The sequence below is a fragment of the Strix uralensis genome, chromosome 10 (genome assembly GCF_047716275.1).
Source record: "Strix uralensis isolate ZFMK-TIS-50842 chromosome 10, bStrUra1, whole genome shotgun sequence".
Lineage (NCBI taxonomy): Eukaryota > Metazoa > Chordata > Aves > Strigiformes > Strigidae > Strix > Strix uralensis.
This window is the reverse complement of record NC_133981.1, coordinates 17,716,039-17,731,300: the sequence shown is the minus strand read 5'-3', so window position 1 is coordinate 17,731,300 and position 15,262 is coordinate 17,716,039. Positions and strand designations below refer to the sequence as shown.

The following is a 15,262-nucleotide window of genomic DNA, read 5'->3' as shown; positions in this document are numbered from 1 at the left end:
ACTGTTTTAAAAATACTTTATTCTTTAGAAAATACAGCGTTCAGTACAGTGTGCTCTGCTCCCCCCAGCTTCCACCCCCTCCACCACCCGCTCCGCCAAGGTCAAGGCAACGTCGGCACGTTCACCGCCGCAGCAGGAAAGCAGAGGGCAGGTTTCACCCAGCCCCTCTCCATCTTCCCAGTGGCGGCTCTCGAGCCCTCGCTGGTACCCAGCAGCAAGGTGCTCTCCCCCCAAACCCCCCATGAAGCCTTAATCACAGGGCCAAGCTTGGCCCTTGGAGCCAATGATGGCCCTTGGTGGCTGGGGACGGACCTGGGGGAGGCACGCAGGGGCTGTCATGCTTCTCCACACAAGGATTTTGGGGTAGCCCATGTGATTTTTAAGACATGAGGCCACCCCAGACTAGAGCCGGCAGATGGGTGATGGTGGGGGCTGGGGCGCATGGAGGGGAGGTACAACCAGGGCTCAGGATCACCCTGGCTCCCATCCTAAACAGGGATAGGGCTGTATCAGGGCTGTAACAGCTCCCTCCGAGGGGAAAAGCCTTATTGGAGGGGTTCAAAAAGGGGATGCAAACATCACCCAAAGGCAGAGTCACCTTTCTCCAGGGCAAGGCTGAGCTCAGGACTCAGGGTGGGGGACACACACACACCTTCCACCTCACACTGGCTGGCTTCCCCCAGGGACACACTCCTGCCAGCAAAGCCCACCCCACGGGGAGGGGTCCTGCCCGCACCCTGAGGGGGTGCAGGATCACTCCAGGCCTGGAGCAGAGGGGCCATGCACACTGAGAGCGGGACAGGGGAGCAAAATCTGGGGGCTGGGGAAGCAGGGAAAGAAGCATTTTCTCTTTTCAAACAGGAACCCCCAATGCCATCCCTTCCCTTTGCATAGAGCAGCTTGCAGGTGAGCATGTCCTTCAGTCACCCAGGGGCCACCGAGAGCAGTGGCTGTGACCCTGGGGGGGACAGGAGCAAAGATGGGGGACACGGCCCTGCTGATCCCGTCCTCCGCTGGCAGCCCCGGGGCTTGCACAGGGATGTGAGGAAAAGAAACACTGACAACCCTGAACCCTCCCCATTGCTCTGCCCCCAGGTGCAACAAGCCATCCTGATGTTTAAAAAAGGAATGAAATAGGAAAAAAAGAAGGGGAGGGAAAAAAAAAGGCTGAGATGGAGGGAAAGATCCCCAGGTCAGCGGAGAGGAAGCTGGGAAGCGCCGCGGGGATGCTGTCCGTTCACCGCCCAGTCCTGCGGGATCTAACTGTCCTCGCCGTTCTCGCCCGGCCCCTTGATCAGCCGCTTCTGTCCCCGCTTCCCCACGGGCCCCTTGGGCTTGGCGAAGGCCTGCTTGAAGGCATGCTGCTTGGGGTGCACCTCCTCGTAGAGGAACTCTGCCGTCAGCTCGGCTCCATCGTCGATCTCGATCTGCACCCAGGAGCGGCAAGCAGGGGTTAGCAGCTCCCTGGGGTCTTGACACCCACCTTAGGGCCACCCAACTCCCCTCTGAGCCCACCAGTGGGGCTGGACCAAGGCTGTGGCACAGCTCCTTGCAGATGCCCAGCACGGGTCTCTGCTCCATCACCTCTGGTTGGGCTCGTACTTACCTTCTTGGCTATCTCCAGGCAAAACTCCTGCTCCACGGTGTCCAGCAACCGGCTCTTGCAGCTGGAGTAGAGCATGCGCTCCTTGATGCTGCATTTGTACCCAGGCATGGAGTAGATAAAGACTGCAAGGAGAGAGCAGGGCTTGCGGCACTGCCCGGGCTCATGGCCAGGGAGCTCTGGGCAGCTGCATCCCACCCCGGTCACGGCTTTTCCAGCTGTGAGAGTCCCAGTCTACGCAGCGACAGAAGGCGAGCCATCCCATCCAACACCTCTCCCCAAATCTCCCCTGGCTCTGGTACACCTGCAACACAATGGCTGCGCAAATCCACCATGGCAGCACCCAGAGCGCCCTGCGCTGTGCCACGGCAGCTTCTCTCGGCACCAAAGGACTTGCCAGCACCCACCGTGGGAGGACAGCAAGTGGGAACCAGCTCAAGATCCCCTGCCCTGCCACCCCATCCCCACTCATTCCCCACGTGAGCAACGGTCCAGGGAGAGCGGGCACCAGCACAGGCTCTAACCAGGCAGTCCCAGTGCCAGGGCACTCACCAACAGACTCCAGGTAGTCTCCCTCGTGTGAGTGCTTGTACAGGAAGAAATGATAACGAGCCGAGTCCTGAGGGATCCTCTTGGGCAGGTCGGCAATCTCTGTGGGGCTCGTGTGCACCAGGTCAATGGTCTCCCGCTCCAGATCCAGCTTCTGATGGACAGAGGGGATGGGGGAGCAGACAGGAGTGAGAGGCGACAGCAAGAGGCAGGGGGAGCAGGGTGTGGGGAGCTGTGTGAGGGACCTACCAGCTGGATGTAGTTGATTTTCTTCTGCTTGAGCGCCTGGATGGCTTGCTGAGCATCCAACTGCAGGGGAAAGGCCAGGCCCTGCAGGGTCTGGTGCTTGCTCTCCACGCTGATCTCCGTCTTCACCTGGGGATGGAGACCACCCCGAGCGTCAGGGTAGAGACCAGCAAAGGATGAGGAAGGGAGAGAAAGGAAAACCGGCCAGTGCCACAGCAAAAGGCTTCTCATCCAAGGAGCTGCCTGACACCTGGCTCACAGAGGCCATGGCATTAAACCACTGAAAGTCAGCCAGGCTTGGGGCAGTGATGCTTGTCACCGTACTGCCACGCCGGGGGACCACCCGGCCCCAGCCATGCACCCCTGCGCCCCCCTGCTTCACTCCCAGCAAAGACCAGCATAAAACTGATGTTTCCCAGCAAGTCCCTGGCAGGGATGCTGTGACCAACACTGGCACATGTCCATCTCCAATCATCTCTGACCTGAACCTGCAGGTGATGGGGGGAGCCCTAAAATCACAGTGTTCAGCTGCACGGGTCTCCACTGGCGGGGAGGGCAAGCCCCTCCTCGGTGGATTTAACTGCAGCAGACAGGCATTCCCTCCGACGTTGGAGCTGGGGAATTGGAGATCCACAGCTCAGAAAGATCTCGGCTGCTGTTTTCCCCACAACCCCTGCAAGGCAGAGGCTGCTGCCCGTACCCCAAGCAAACCCCTTAGTCCAGGAGACCAAAGCCCACTTCAAACAGGGAAGAGAAAGAGATTGCAGAGAATCACATCACCCCAGGTGCCTCCATCCAGCCACAATGGGGGATCCCTGACCGGGACTGGAGGGTGCTGTGGGCCGGCAGTGGGGAAGGGGGGGGCAGGACGCGGCCGGTGTGGCATACCTCCTCGGGGCCGGGGTACTCTACCAGCGATGGGCAGCAGCAACAGCCCCCCACCATCTGCCACAGAATACAGGGAGACGGCGTCACCCCGACGGCGGAGGAGCCCATCCCACCTCAAGACCCCCACCCCAGGTAAACAGTCCAGCAATGCTAACCCAGGTGCTCTGCAGTGAGCATGGGTCCCTTTACTTTGGGATCGGTTTGGGGACAGTCCAACCTTTTTTTTTTTTATTCTTCTTCTTTTCCCTCCCCTGATAGAGAAAAGGAAGAAAAATCAAGGCATGCCAAGAGAAACGCAAGAGTTTTAGCTCACATCTCAAAACCAGCTCGGCAGCGCCAAAGCAGATCTCGTTACAAGGCTGCCCTTCGTTAGAGCAGCCCTGCGCAGTACCCACACCCCGGGGAGATGATGGACCCGGGTGCCCGGAGCACAGCATGCAGAAAAACAGCACCGGGAGAAGGAAAAACTGGGCATCAAGCAGGCAAGAGCAGCCTACCATCTCGGTACTCGAGTCCTGGGAACAGGAATCCTGCGAGCGTGGGGAGAGGAGACACACCATCAATGGCATCCCGCGCAGGGACAGAGGGAGGGGTCTCGTGTGAAACGAGAAGGGGTGGGGGACACACGGACATGCCGGGAGGATGGAGGCATACCATCTCTCTGCTGGAGGCCAGGGAAGGCAGGTCCTGGCGGCACGGGCAGGGAGCACAGCAAAAAATGACATGGGAGTCATCAGCGCTGGGAAGGAGCAGGAGGGAGAGCCCCAGCCCCGAGCCCTGGCAGCCCCACACGCAGTATCTCTGCCGACATCCCTGCACAGAGCCCATCCCTGCCCCATCTCCTGACGGCTCCCCAGCCAAGGTGGCCCCAGCCCAGGGTCTGGAGGAGTTACGGCTCCAAGAAAGGATCTGTAGGAGTTCCAGCAGTTGCAGCAATAGATTTTGGACTATCCTCCACCAAATAGCATATACTAAAATTTTTTTGGGAAAAAAATGCCCAAGCGTCTGTCTATGCCAAGCATGCTGGAGGATGAACACAGTGTGAATGCTCAGCTCTCGGGAAATAATTGCTCAAAGGTTGTCCGGTGCTGCGTGGGCAAGAGGTCCAACTGACCTCCAAGCTCTGCTGTCCTACCATCCCCCGGGGTGACGTGGCACCAGCAAGGGCCCGAGGGCAAGCGCGCAGGGATTCAGAGGGTGCACACAAGCTCGCCTGGTCCTACTCTGCAGAGAGGTGCAGCACGAGGACATTACCACCGCCAACACCTCCACATCCTCATCTTTCTCCCCTGTAAATGCAAAGAGGCTGGGAGGGTTATAGCGGGACCAGAGAGACCTCAAGCTGCGACACAAAGCATGCTGAAGTCCAAAAATCCCAAGAGGTGGAAAGTTGTCCTAGCACATCAACTCCCCCACATACCTCTGTATTGTCTACTCCTTCCTTTCTCAAAAACATTAAAAACTGGCTCACTGAAACACCCACCAGGGCACAGCCCCAGAGCTGTGCATGGGATGGCTGAGCATGTGCCACATCCCATTCCCCCAGCCCCAGCCCTGCCAGCAGCAGACTTGGTTGGGGGGTTGTATTATCTCCTTTTCTTTAGGTTAGTTTCCCCCCCCGCCCCTTTCCTCACTGCCAGCATGGTGCTGACCTTGGCTAATGAGCATTTCTCTGTCTTATGGTGAAACCTTTTGTGGGGGGGTGGTTCTGGCAACACCTCCACTCTATCCACCCACCAACTGTGGGGCAGGTACAAATGGCACCCCCTTACACTCTGCAATGGCACGGCCACCTTTAATTCCTCTTAATCCTTCTGCCTCATCCCCCAGGTTCAAAGCTGCCTTCCTCCCCGCCGAGGCCCTATCGATGCAATATGCCTGGCTCCCCTCTGTGTTTCTGAGCCTGTGATGCTTCTAAAAAGACTTCCCAGTCGTGGGTGTTAAGGTAGCTCAATGCCAAACTCAAAGCCATTTCTTAGCCCACGGTCTGCTGACAACTTCCAGCTCAGTAAAGCCGGTGACGCATTTTCCAGCTATTTAAATATATATATTTTAATGGCAAATGGCAAATTTTTGCAAGCTCCCACCCAGCTGTCAAGGAGGGTAGCTCACGACATTGCCTCTGTCCATGCAATCCTCAAACCACAGGGGAAGTTTGGCTCACGCAGCCTAAAATCTACTTTACCAAAGGCTGGGCACCCTCCCAGGGGATGTGCAAACCTGAGTCCTCCCTACCTCAGTGTAAAAGGCCACTGTGTCTGCCCTGAAGCTGCTGCCATGCAGCCATCACCTCCCCCCTCCTGCTTTGCTGCTGCCCTTCCCCTCCCACCCCTTCTCTGCTCTCATCTAGTGGTTGAGGATGGTCCCAGGGAGCTTCTGCCAGCCCAGAAATGCAGACACCTTTGGGAGTGAAGACTGCAAACCAGGTTGGCATCCCAGAGGGTTGTGCATCAATGGCATCAGAGGAGAGGACAGCTGCACCACCAGCAGCAGTTCCAGGCAAGGGGCAAGCAAAACACTTACAAGCTGGTGGCTTTTCAAGAAACAGTGTTCCTCGTGTTATTTCCAAAATCCTAATGGATTGGTTGAACCCAGGGAGACACACGGGGTTCTGAATGGCTAGCAGGGGCATGGACAGACATGCAGAAGTGCTGAGGTCAGGGCTTGCCCAGGGGCTGCTTCCCAGGTCACTGCCAGCCCTGACTGCTCGCTCCCACACACTGGATCTGCTCCCCCAAATGAATGTACACGCATGTGCGAGGCCCCCACAGCCTGTGCACAGTGTGCACACAGGTGCAAGGACCCTGTAAGCCTGTAGGCAACATGCAAGGCTGGAGGCATCGCTGTGCTGGGCGGGGTGCTACAGGTTGAGAGCTGCTCCCAGATAGCCCCTCTTGATCAAAGCCCTCTGCTTTGCATGGCTCCAGAAATTCGCTCAAAGCTGCATTTACTGAGTGTCTCGAGTTTCCCCGCCCTGGGGAGGTGAGCATGGCACCCAGCACCCGAGCCGTAGCTCCCACCGTCTCCTGCTCTGTGCCCAGGAACAAGTGGGGGCAGTCCCTGAACCAACACAGAGACCCTTCAGTGCACCCAGTGCTTGGCTGCTTCCCACCTTTAAGTCCACAGGCAAAAATATATCCATTTTCCTCTCTTTCTAAATTCTGATGACCACTCCCTATAGCTCAGGCTGACACAGGGGACAGCATACTTTAAAATAACCCCCAACCAAATCAAACAGCAGCAGCACCTTCCCCCGGGAGCTGTGTCTCAGAAAGGCAAGGGTAGGAAACAGAGCATGGCAGATCACCCAGAAGCACCACAGCACCACTTACCTGGGTCACATGATCCTACAAGACACAGCCAAAAAACCCCCCAAACTACTTCATCCTGTAGCACTGGCCAGCCAAGGCGATGGCACAATGCCCAAAGGTGCCAAACAAGCTGCAGAGTCACCATCAGCATCTCTCCTCCAACCGTGGGCATCACCTTGGATCCTCCAGCACAAACCCTCCCTCCAGGCTGGGAGCTGGGATAACTGTGCGGAGACCCCTGCAGTGGAGATCACCCCATGGTGGCATCTCCCAAACACCCCCCAACTCTGTCACCCCCAGACCTGCTTTGGCAGGTGGAAACCTCCTAACTCATCTTTATGATTAATTAATGCCATCAGGCTGATTGGCTTCACATCTCCCAGGCATGTCCTGACCCAACCATGAGCCCCACAGCCCCAGCACAGGCAGAAGAGAGAGGGATGCTCCTCTAGAGATGAAGGTTTTCCACAGTATCCAAGTGAAATCCTCCCACCCCAACAAATTCCTGCTTCCAGGTGGTCTGCCCAGTCAGCAAGCTGATCCCCTCCCCTGCCTCAGCATTTCACAGCACCACAGAGGTTGGCATGAGTGCTGTGAGATGTTGGTGGGGAGACGATGGCGTTACAGCCTTGTCTGCTCCCAACCCTACCCTGCACCACTTCCACATCTTCTTCCAGCACATCAGCCCCCAAATTTAGGCTAAGATCCGTATTTCTTCAGACAACATCCCTCATATTTATAGCCACAGAGGAAGAGTATGGGAAAGGAGGCTGCTGCAGCCCAAAGACAAGCCTGAATTCTTCCTGCTTCCCCCGCAAACTCAGACACAGCTCTGGCTTTGCCCCGATACCTAGAGGTTAGAGACTGCTGCCTGTTTTCAGCCTCAAACCATCTTCTGATTGCCAATTACAGCAAGCAAAATGGAGCTCTGAGCTCATGTCCTAGCAAGGAAAGAAAAAAAAAAAAAAGTCTGTTAAGTTCCTCTTTACACCACCAATTTGACCGTGAGGATGCTTGGTCCAACTCAGCAAGGGCAGGAATGGGTTAAACTGCAGAGGTACAAGAGAGTGCAGTAAAAATGAGCCATCCCTTCCAGCTGGATGCTCGGATGCTCGCTCCCACACCTCCAGCAGCAAACACACCCCGTCATCCCACATCTCTGTGTACCCCGAGGGTCTCGGGCTCCTTCTCCCCGGCTGGTGGACACCCACCTCGTTGATGCGGATCTGCTGGAGCTCCTGCTCGGCTGCGGTCAGCGGGGCCGGGGCGGAGCAGGAGGACACGTGCTTTTGGTACCCGCTCAGGGACACGTCCTCCTGCAGACAGAGGGACAGGGACGGGGGGAAGTGTCAGGGGTGGTTATTGCTGCAAGGCTGGATGCACCCCCAGCCTTAAGGCTATGTCTGAGCAACCCAGCGGGTATCAGGCTCTCTCCTTACCAGGAGGATCAACCTGAGCAGCACTCTTGGATGCCTCCGTGCAAATCCCACGCTCGATTTTAAACAGTGCCTGTTGACTGCCTGTGCCTATTCAGACCACCCTGCCCCTTCCCAGACACCCGTGGCCGCAGCAGTGCGGCTCCTCTGGCCAATTAACAGAGCTTGTGAGCACCAAAGCAAGAGGGAAAGGCAGAGACCACGGCCCAAGAGCAGCAGAGAGGGGCACCAGAGCAGGAGGGCAGCTGCTGGGGATGCTCCCTGGCTCCCATCGGCACCAGAAGCCCCGGCAAGGAGCAAGGTCCTGGCTGTGCAGCTACCTCTGCCCATGGAAAAGCCCACGGAAGAGGAGAAACCTGCTGCCAAGGCAGCCGGCTGACCCCGGCAGGGCAGCAGCTCTCGCTGCTGGAGCGACACTGCCACCGCCTGGCGCTTCTTCTCCAGCTCAGAGTAAAGCTCTGGATGTCTTCCGAGCCTTTCTCCCACCTCTTCCACTGTCTCTGTCACAGTATGACTACAGCTGTGCAGGCATGAGAAAGTGGCAGCAGCCACTGGGGAGACTAAAGCTGCACGGAGGACAAAGCTCCATGCTGTCCTCTGCAAATACCAGCATCCCCCATCTCGCTCGGCTTTGGCGCTGAGCCTGGGTTAGGCTCCAGCGTTGAACCCAAAAGGCTGCCCAGAAACCACCACCGTACCTTCACAGTTCCAAACATCTCATCCTTTATGTGCCCCCCGCCAAACTCCTTCTTCACCGTGGCTCTGGTGGCGGCGTACAGCATCTTCAGCCGGACCTGCACGAGGAGGGAGGCAGCCAGCGCCGTCAGAGAGGAGCGTCCTGCACGGCGGGGCCAGAGAGCAGCACCTCCGCGCAAGAGGTGCTTGATGCTCGCGGTCACCGTCCCGCTACCGGCTCCGCAAACCTCAGCCCTCCCTGGGAGCAACCACCTGGTTTCTATCCAGGCTGACTTCTAACCGCAGCATCTCCAGGCAGGGAGCAGCCAGGAAAACCCATCAGCGCTATTTCCAGGACCGCCCGCGCTCAGTGCAGCCTTGCCAAGCACTGCCCGTGATCTGCCGGCTTATTCTGTGCTTTGCTTTCCCGTTCCTGAGCTCCAGCACATCATTCCTCACCCCCCTGGGTAAGAGGAGGTGCAAATATCGCTGGAGTTGCCTAGAAGGGACTTTTGGCACTTCTTCTGCATCATTCTTCTGCAAAACCCAGGGAAAAGCTTTTGGAAATGCTCCTTGGTGCCCCACCCTTGCAGTAAGGCCTTCCACAGTTTATTGAGAGAGATATATATTAAAAATATCTATTATTATGATATATTATTATATATATGTACACATATATGTACATGTACACATGTATGTGTATACACACATATAAAAGTATATATTATTATAATTGTATATATATGTGTGTGTATACATATGTGTGTGCATATATAATAATATATATTTGTTAGATACCTCAACAAACTGCAGAGGGTCTTTTTTATATGCGTGTGTTATATATAATAATAAAATAATAACAACATGTGTTTGTTATATATATGACAAATATATGTTATTATTATATATTATATATAATATATAGTTATATATTGAAATAGTTATATACAACAATATTATCATATATAATGTATATATTTCATATATAGCAATATTAACAATGCTGTTATTATATATAAGAAATATTTTTATATATGACAAGTGTATATATTAACACGGCAGCAAATCTATACAGCATATAGATTATATAAAATATATATTATATATATAATATATAAAATATATAATATATATTATATATAATATATATCATATATAAAATACATTATATAAAATATATATATATAAAAAACCATATATGTGTATGTATGTGACAGGCACATATGTTAACACAGCAGTGAATCTCAGTCCCGCTGAAAGCCCGTTACGGAGGTGTGTTCAGCACAATGACATTTTCCAAGCTGTACCACTGAAATCCTCCAAAGCCATCTCTCCTCAACTGGCCCTTTTGCGCCCACTCCAACCCCCCCCACCAGCCCAGCAGGTGCCAGTGCCGGCCTGGCTACACGCAGTTCTGAGAGCGCCAGCCTGCCCGGCCCTTTTTAAGGCTGATTTTGGAGCTGGGCCTGGAGGTGGGCCAGCAGCCGCTCTGCGCCAGCCCTCGAGTGGAGCGGGGCCGGGCTGGATGCAGGGCCAGGCACATCGGTGCCAGCACCAGCTCTTCCCAGTGACGCTTTTGGCCAGAGCCATGGTGGGACGTCTCCGTCCCCGTGGTCTGTACTGCTCCCCTCCCTACACCCCAGACCTTCCTCCTCCTCCTCACAGCGCTGCAAAGAGGACAGAGACACAGTCCCGCTGTATCTTAAAAAATTCCCCCATTCCCAAAGCAGTCTCCACTTCTTAACCCAGGCACAGCAATGGAGAGTGTGGATGCTCCTCCTGAGCCCCAGTGCCAACTCAGCCTGGCCAGCATCACCTCCACCCTCCATCACCACCCCCCAGAGCCCGGTGGCTGCTCACCGGGGAGCTGTCGGGGGACCAGGAGATGAAGAGCCACTCATAGCCCTGGGCGTTCTGGCTGTCCAGGCGGTACAGCACGTAGCACGGCTGCTGCTCGTCCAGCAAAGGCAGCACGAAGGCATCATAGTCAGCGTCCCAGCGTCGGGACAGCTCTTTGTGGGCTCCCAGCACGAGCTGTTCTGGAAAGAGAAGACGGAAAAGGTGGTGTTAGCTGAAGGCAAGGCTTAGCTCACCTTGCAGGACCATGAGGCAGCTCGGCTAAGGGCTTGCCACAGCTCCAGCACTGACAACGGTGCCATCCTGCAGAAAAACAAATTAAGGCCTCCAACCATGTGCAGGAGTGTACACCCCCACTGGTGACCCCACCGCGGGATGCCATCGGGGCTGCAACCACCATGGAGGGGCTGGTTTTCTGCCAGCATCCTGCTGCCTCCTGTCCAACCATCTCCTCCACTCCCATGGGCTCCTCACTGGTGACCATCTGTAGCCTCCTTCCACTCTTCTCCCTCCAGCTGTGTAGACCCCAACCAACCCTCGTTGCTCACAGGGGAACATGAGACCTCCTCCATCCCACCTGGACAAGCTCTAGGGGCACTAAAAGACCTCACCAGGAACACAAGGAATCAACCTACATCCTACATTTGGGGCACTGAGAAAAATAAAGGTCCCATTGCAAAAGCCAGGACAATGAGCCCAGGTTGCTCTCATCGGATTTGCCATAACCTCAGAGGGGTGAAATTCAGAGGGAATACCCGAAGCCCATGCCCGCAGGGACTGAGGATATCCCAGAGACCCCAGCCTGAGGGGGGACCATGCTGCCAGGAGAGCCCCAGCCTCTGGAAGAGATCTACATATTTCACACACTTGGTTGCATCTCAAGTATCTGGACGGTCTTTTTTTCAGCTGCTATGCAAGCAGCAGTGGGGCTGGGAGCCCCAGGAGCCAGGCAGCTGAGATTTAAACACTGGTGCAGGCATTATATGAACATGAAACCCCACCCTGTGAGGGTCAAACCAAGCTTTGGGATGGCCAGATGGAAAAGCAACACCACTGGAGACAATCATTGTAGGTTGCTGGAAAACAACCTGTATTTTTATTCCATTTTAGATGCAGAAAGGTCTGGGAGATGATGTCAGGACACAGAACAAGATGTAGGAAAATCCAGAGGTGCCAAAGCAAAATAAGTTGGGGCCTTGGACAGTTGGCACTTGAGGGGATGCTCAGCCTGGCACGTGCCCTGCCTGGACCTCTGCCCACAGCCCCGCTGCCCATCAGGAGCCAGGAAGCCCCTTGTCTTTGGTTCCTTTTCCAACCCTCTTCCCCCCCATCCAGCTCAGCAGCTCTGAAGCTCATGGCAGGAAAGCTTTTAAGGAAAATAGTTGAGGAATAAAGGGTTTGAGATGAGTTACTCTCACCCACCCTTTCCATCCGAGCAGGGCATTTCCCCACTGACAGCAGCGTAGCCCTCCCCTGCCCAGTGCCGCCCTGCCATGGCATTTGCTGAATGCATTGTTATTTGTGCACAAGGGGCACATGCTACTGGTACAGTAACAAGGACAGCAGACAAAAAGGGTGCTGAAAATAACTTTACCTTCAGCAAAACTACCTGTTTTGATGAAGAGAAGCATAAAAACCTCAATGTACCCCTAAAATAAACATAAAGCCCTGCAAATGGATTTGTGTACTGCAAAGACCTGGGATCCCAAAGAGACTGCAAGGAATTTCACCCAGCCAAACCCACCGGCAGCTCACGGGTGCCTCTGTCTGCCAAATATCCTGACACCTCACGCACGAGGCAATCAATCAGTGCTGAATCATTCCAGGCTATTCCCGGGCTGCGCCCAAGCCGGATCCCGTGCTGCCATGAGTCAGCAGCCTCCAGCTTTCCCCTGGACTGGAGGAGCAGCTTCTGCCGCTCTGCTTATTCCCCTGCGTCCCATCAGGCTCTCTGCAGTTCAGTTCAACCCATTCAGGGTCAAATTTTCCACCTCGGGAAGCATCGGGAAAGGGAAATCCAGAGCAGCTGCCTTTTGACGAAGCATAATCATCAGCACCAGCTATTTCAGGCTCCATTTCTGTAGGGCGCTGCTGCTGGAAAAAGGGTGGCTGGGAGCATTTCTGGCCCTCGAGGTGCCCTCAGCACTCAGCTGAAGGCAGGCTGCCTTGCTCCCAAATGCCCGTAGAAGGCAGCCCTGCCTGCAGCTCTGGCAGGCACCGCAGCAGGACAGCGCAGGAGCCGGGAGCCTGCAAAGCTCAGTGCACAACATCACCTATGTGCAAAGAAACACACCCAATCGGGAGGACCACAAAGCCAACCTTGTCCAAAAACCTGCTGACAGCAAGTAGAGCATCACCTAAAACCACGTTGGACCACAAGTATTTCTCATGCCAGGAAAGCATTGCTGAGCCTCAGTACACAGCCTGCTCCTCCAGCACACACCTTCATCCAACCATGGCTTCTCCTGGCCCGCCCCTAAAGGTAACATCAGCTCAAAGAGCTCCCAAAAGGTTGCTCAGCCATAGCTGCTCTCCTGGGGATGCCTGGACACAGAGCATCTGCCGTAAGGCTCCTTGCAACATCTTCCTCTCCTTCCACCCGCAGTTGTCTGCTCCAACATGTCCCAAGGCCGGTAGGGCAGAAGGTCCTCTGCAAGCCACTGAGCAGGGCTGGAGGCTCCTCTTCCACTCCCCCTGTGTAGGCAGGGCAGCTGGCATGTTCTCCCCAGCCATTTGGGACACATCCCTTCCAAGATCAGTGTGCTCAAGTCCATCTGTCCAGCTATGACATCTGTCTGGCCGCTCATTACTGCCTGAGGGTCCTTCTCTGGCGGGTAGCAGCAGGCTGATGCCTCCTGTGTTACAGAAAAGAGTAGTGGCCCAGAGGGACCAAGCAACTTGAGACAAGTCACACGGGAGGACAGACGAGGTCCCTGAGCCAGGCTGGTGGGGCCACCACCACCTTGTCCCCAGCAGACCAAGCCCTTCAGCTCAGAGATGCTCCTGGCTCTCCTCCTTCCACCTGCCTCCCCATGGGAGCCTCAGGCTCTGACACATCTCAGAGGCTTCTGCAGACACCCAAGCTCTTCCAGAGCTGCCCACTGCCATGGCTGGTCCAGGCCAGGGGAAAGGAGCCAGAGCAGGGTGGGAGAGCCGGCCTGGGAAGCACAAAGCACTGCCAAGTGAGGTTAGTCCATGAAGCAGCTGCTGCCACCAACACATCAGACAGATAAATACGTCCCATTCAGCCCAAGTAGAGATGGTGGGATGTGGTTTCCATTGATGGTAAAAAGTCTTCCTTGCTGGTGTCACCAATCACAATCCAAAGCCAGTGGCACAAGCCCTAGCACCCTAAGTCCAGGTTTAGGGACATCCATGACTTATCCTAACGCAAACCTGATTCCCATTTTTAAAAAGAAAAAGAAGCCAAGAGAGCAACATTGCTGTCAAAGATGCTCTGAAGAAAGAACGCAGATATCATATCCCAACACAGGCAGATCTCGCCGAGGACAAAGCCAGCACCGATGAACCTTGCAGTGGCCCTGCCGATGTGTCCCATGCGTCACGCTGCTCTTCCAAATGGGTCTTCACAGCCCCTCCAAAGCCACCATGGGCTCCTTACGACCACAGGCTCCTTACAACCACATCCACCATGGTGTTTGCAGCATGGTCCTGGTGGCCCACCCAAGGGAGGTGGTGATGGCAGCTTGGCAGGGCATTAACGTTCCTGCTGCCATGAGAAACAAGTCATTCATATGCAACTGTATGAGGCTGAGGTGATGGAAAACCTACACCACGGAGGCTCCCCGCTGGGACATTCAATCAGTGCTTTGCTCTGGTTGTTTGTTTGATAGATGTAGAGGCCACCCAAAGGCACCTTTCCATGGGGCAAACGCAGGCAGTTTGGTGCCAGCCTGCAAACTGGGCTAGGGGCAGCCCCATGCCCAGAAGCAGGTGCTGGGACGGGCTGGGTTTCAGAGCACAGCATCCCTTGCAGGATACAATCGGGGCCCTGTGCCAAGCCCTGCATGAAGGAGCAACCCCCTGCCCACCGCTGCCCCGAGCATCTCCTTGCCTGGTGTGGGATGCCACGTCTAAGGAGGAAGATGCTGCGCATCGTCCCTGACCAAGGTCTCACAGCACCCGCAGCAGCTTCTCATGGTGCTCCCCATAACAAAATCCAACACAGCGGCAGGAAAAGCCACCCAGAGCACAGCACTGATCCCAGACACCCATATTGGTCTGCTGGCAAAGTCACTGCTCCCCACCCCGAGCCACCTCAGTGCTCACCAGCACCAAATTTTGGGGTTGTATTTCAGATGCCAGGGAGCCCCAGTAGGATTTCTCTTGGGGTTTCCAAAAACACGAGGTGACACCACAGCGGCAAAGAGGAAAGGAGGAGAGGCGAAACAGAGAACCAACATGGCATAAATCAAAGCACATGAAAACTGGACTTACCATCCTCAATGATGACCTTGATGAGCCGAACTGAACCATTTCGGGCTTTGGCAAAGAAGTCCCTTAATTCTGTGGTGGCTGAAAGAACCAGAAACATTGTGATCAGATTTAACAGTCAAAGCAGGCACTGGGCTGCTTGGCGACTGGCCAGGGAGGGAAGCCACTTGGCAGGGCAGAAATTTAAAAATTAAAAAAATAAAATCACTGGTGCCAAAAAAATGATAATAAAAATAATAATA

The 15,262-nt window shown here is 54.9% G+C and overlaps 1 protein-coding gene across 3 annotated transcripts in view; it reads right to left on the bottom strand.

The window, feature by feature from the left end:
- TWF2 (twinfilin actin binding protein 2) overlaps positions 1-15,262 on the bottom strand; it is a 26,047-nt gene continuing 10,785 nt past the window's right edge. For all 3 annotated transcript variants that reach the window (XM_074879455.1, XM_074879454.1, XM_074879456.1), the window contains 8 exons: positions 15,024-15,101; positions 10,569-10,747; positions 8,732-8,827; positions 7,809-7,913; positions 2,402-2,527; positions 2,156-2,306; positions 1,607-1,728; positions 1-1,427 (listed from right to left, as the gene is read on the bottom strand). In XM_074879455.1, coding sequence (XP_074735556.1) covers positions 1,260-1,427; positions 1,607-1,728; positions 2,156-2,306; positions 2,402-2,527; positions 7,809-7,913; positions 8,732-8,827; positions 10,569-10,747; positions 15,024-15,101 — 1,025 coding nt within the window. In that variant the 3' untranslated portion in view covers positions 1-1,259. The remainder of the gene's footprint in view (positions 1,428-1,606; positions 1,729-2,155; positions 2,307-2,401; positions 2,528-7,808; positions 7,914-8,731; positions 8,828-10,568; positions 10,748-15,023; positions 15,102-15,262) is intronic.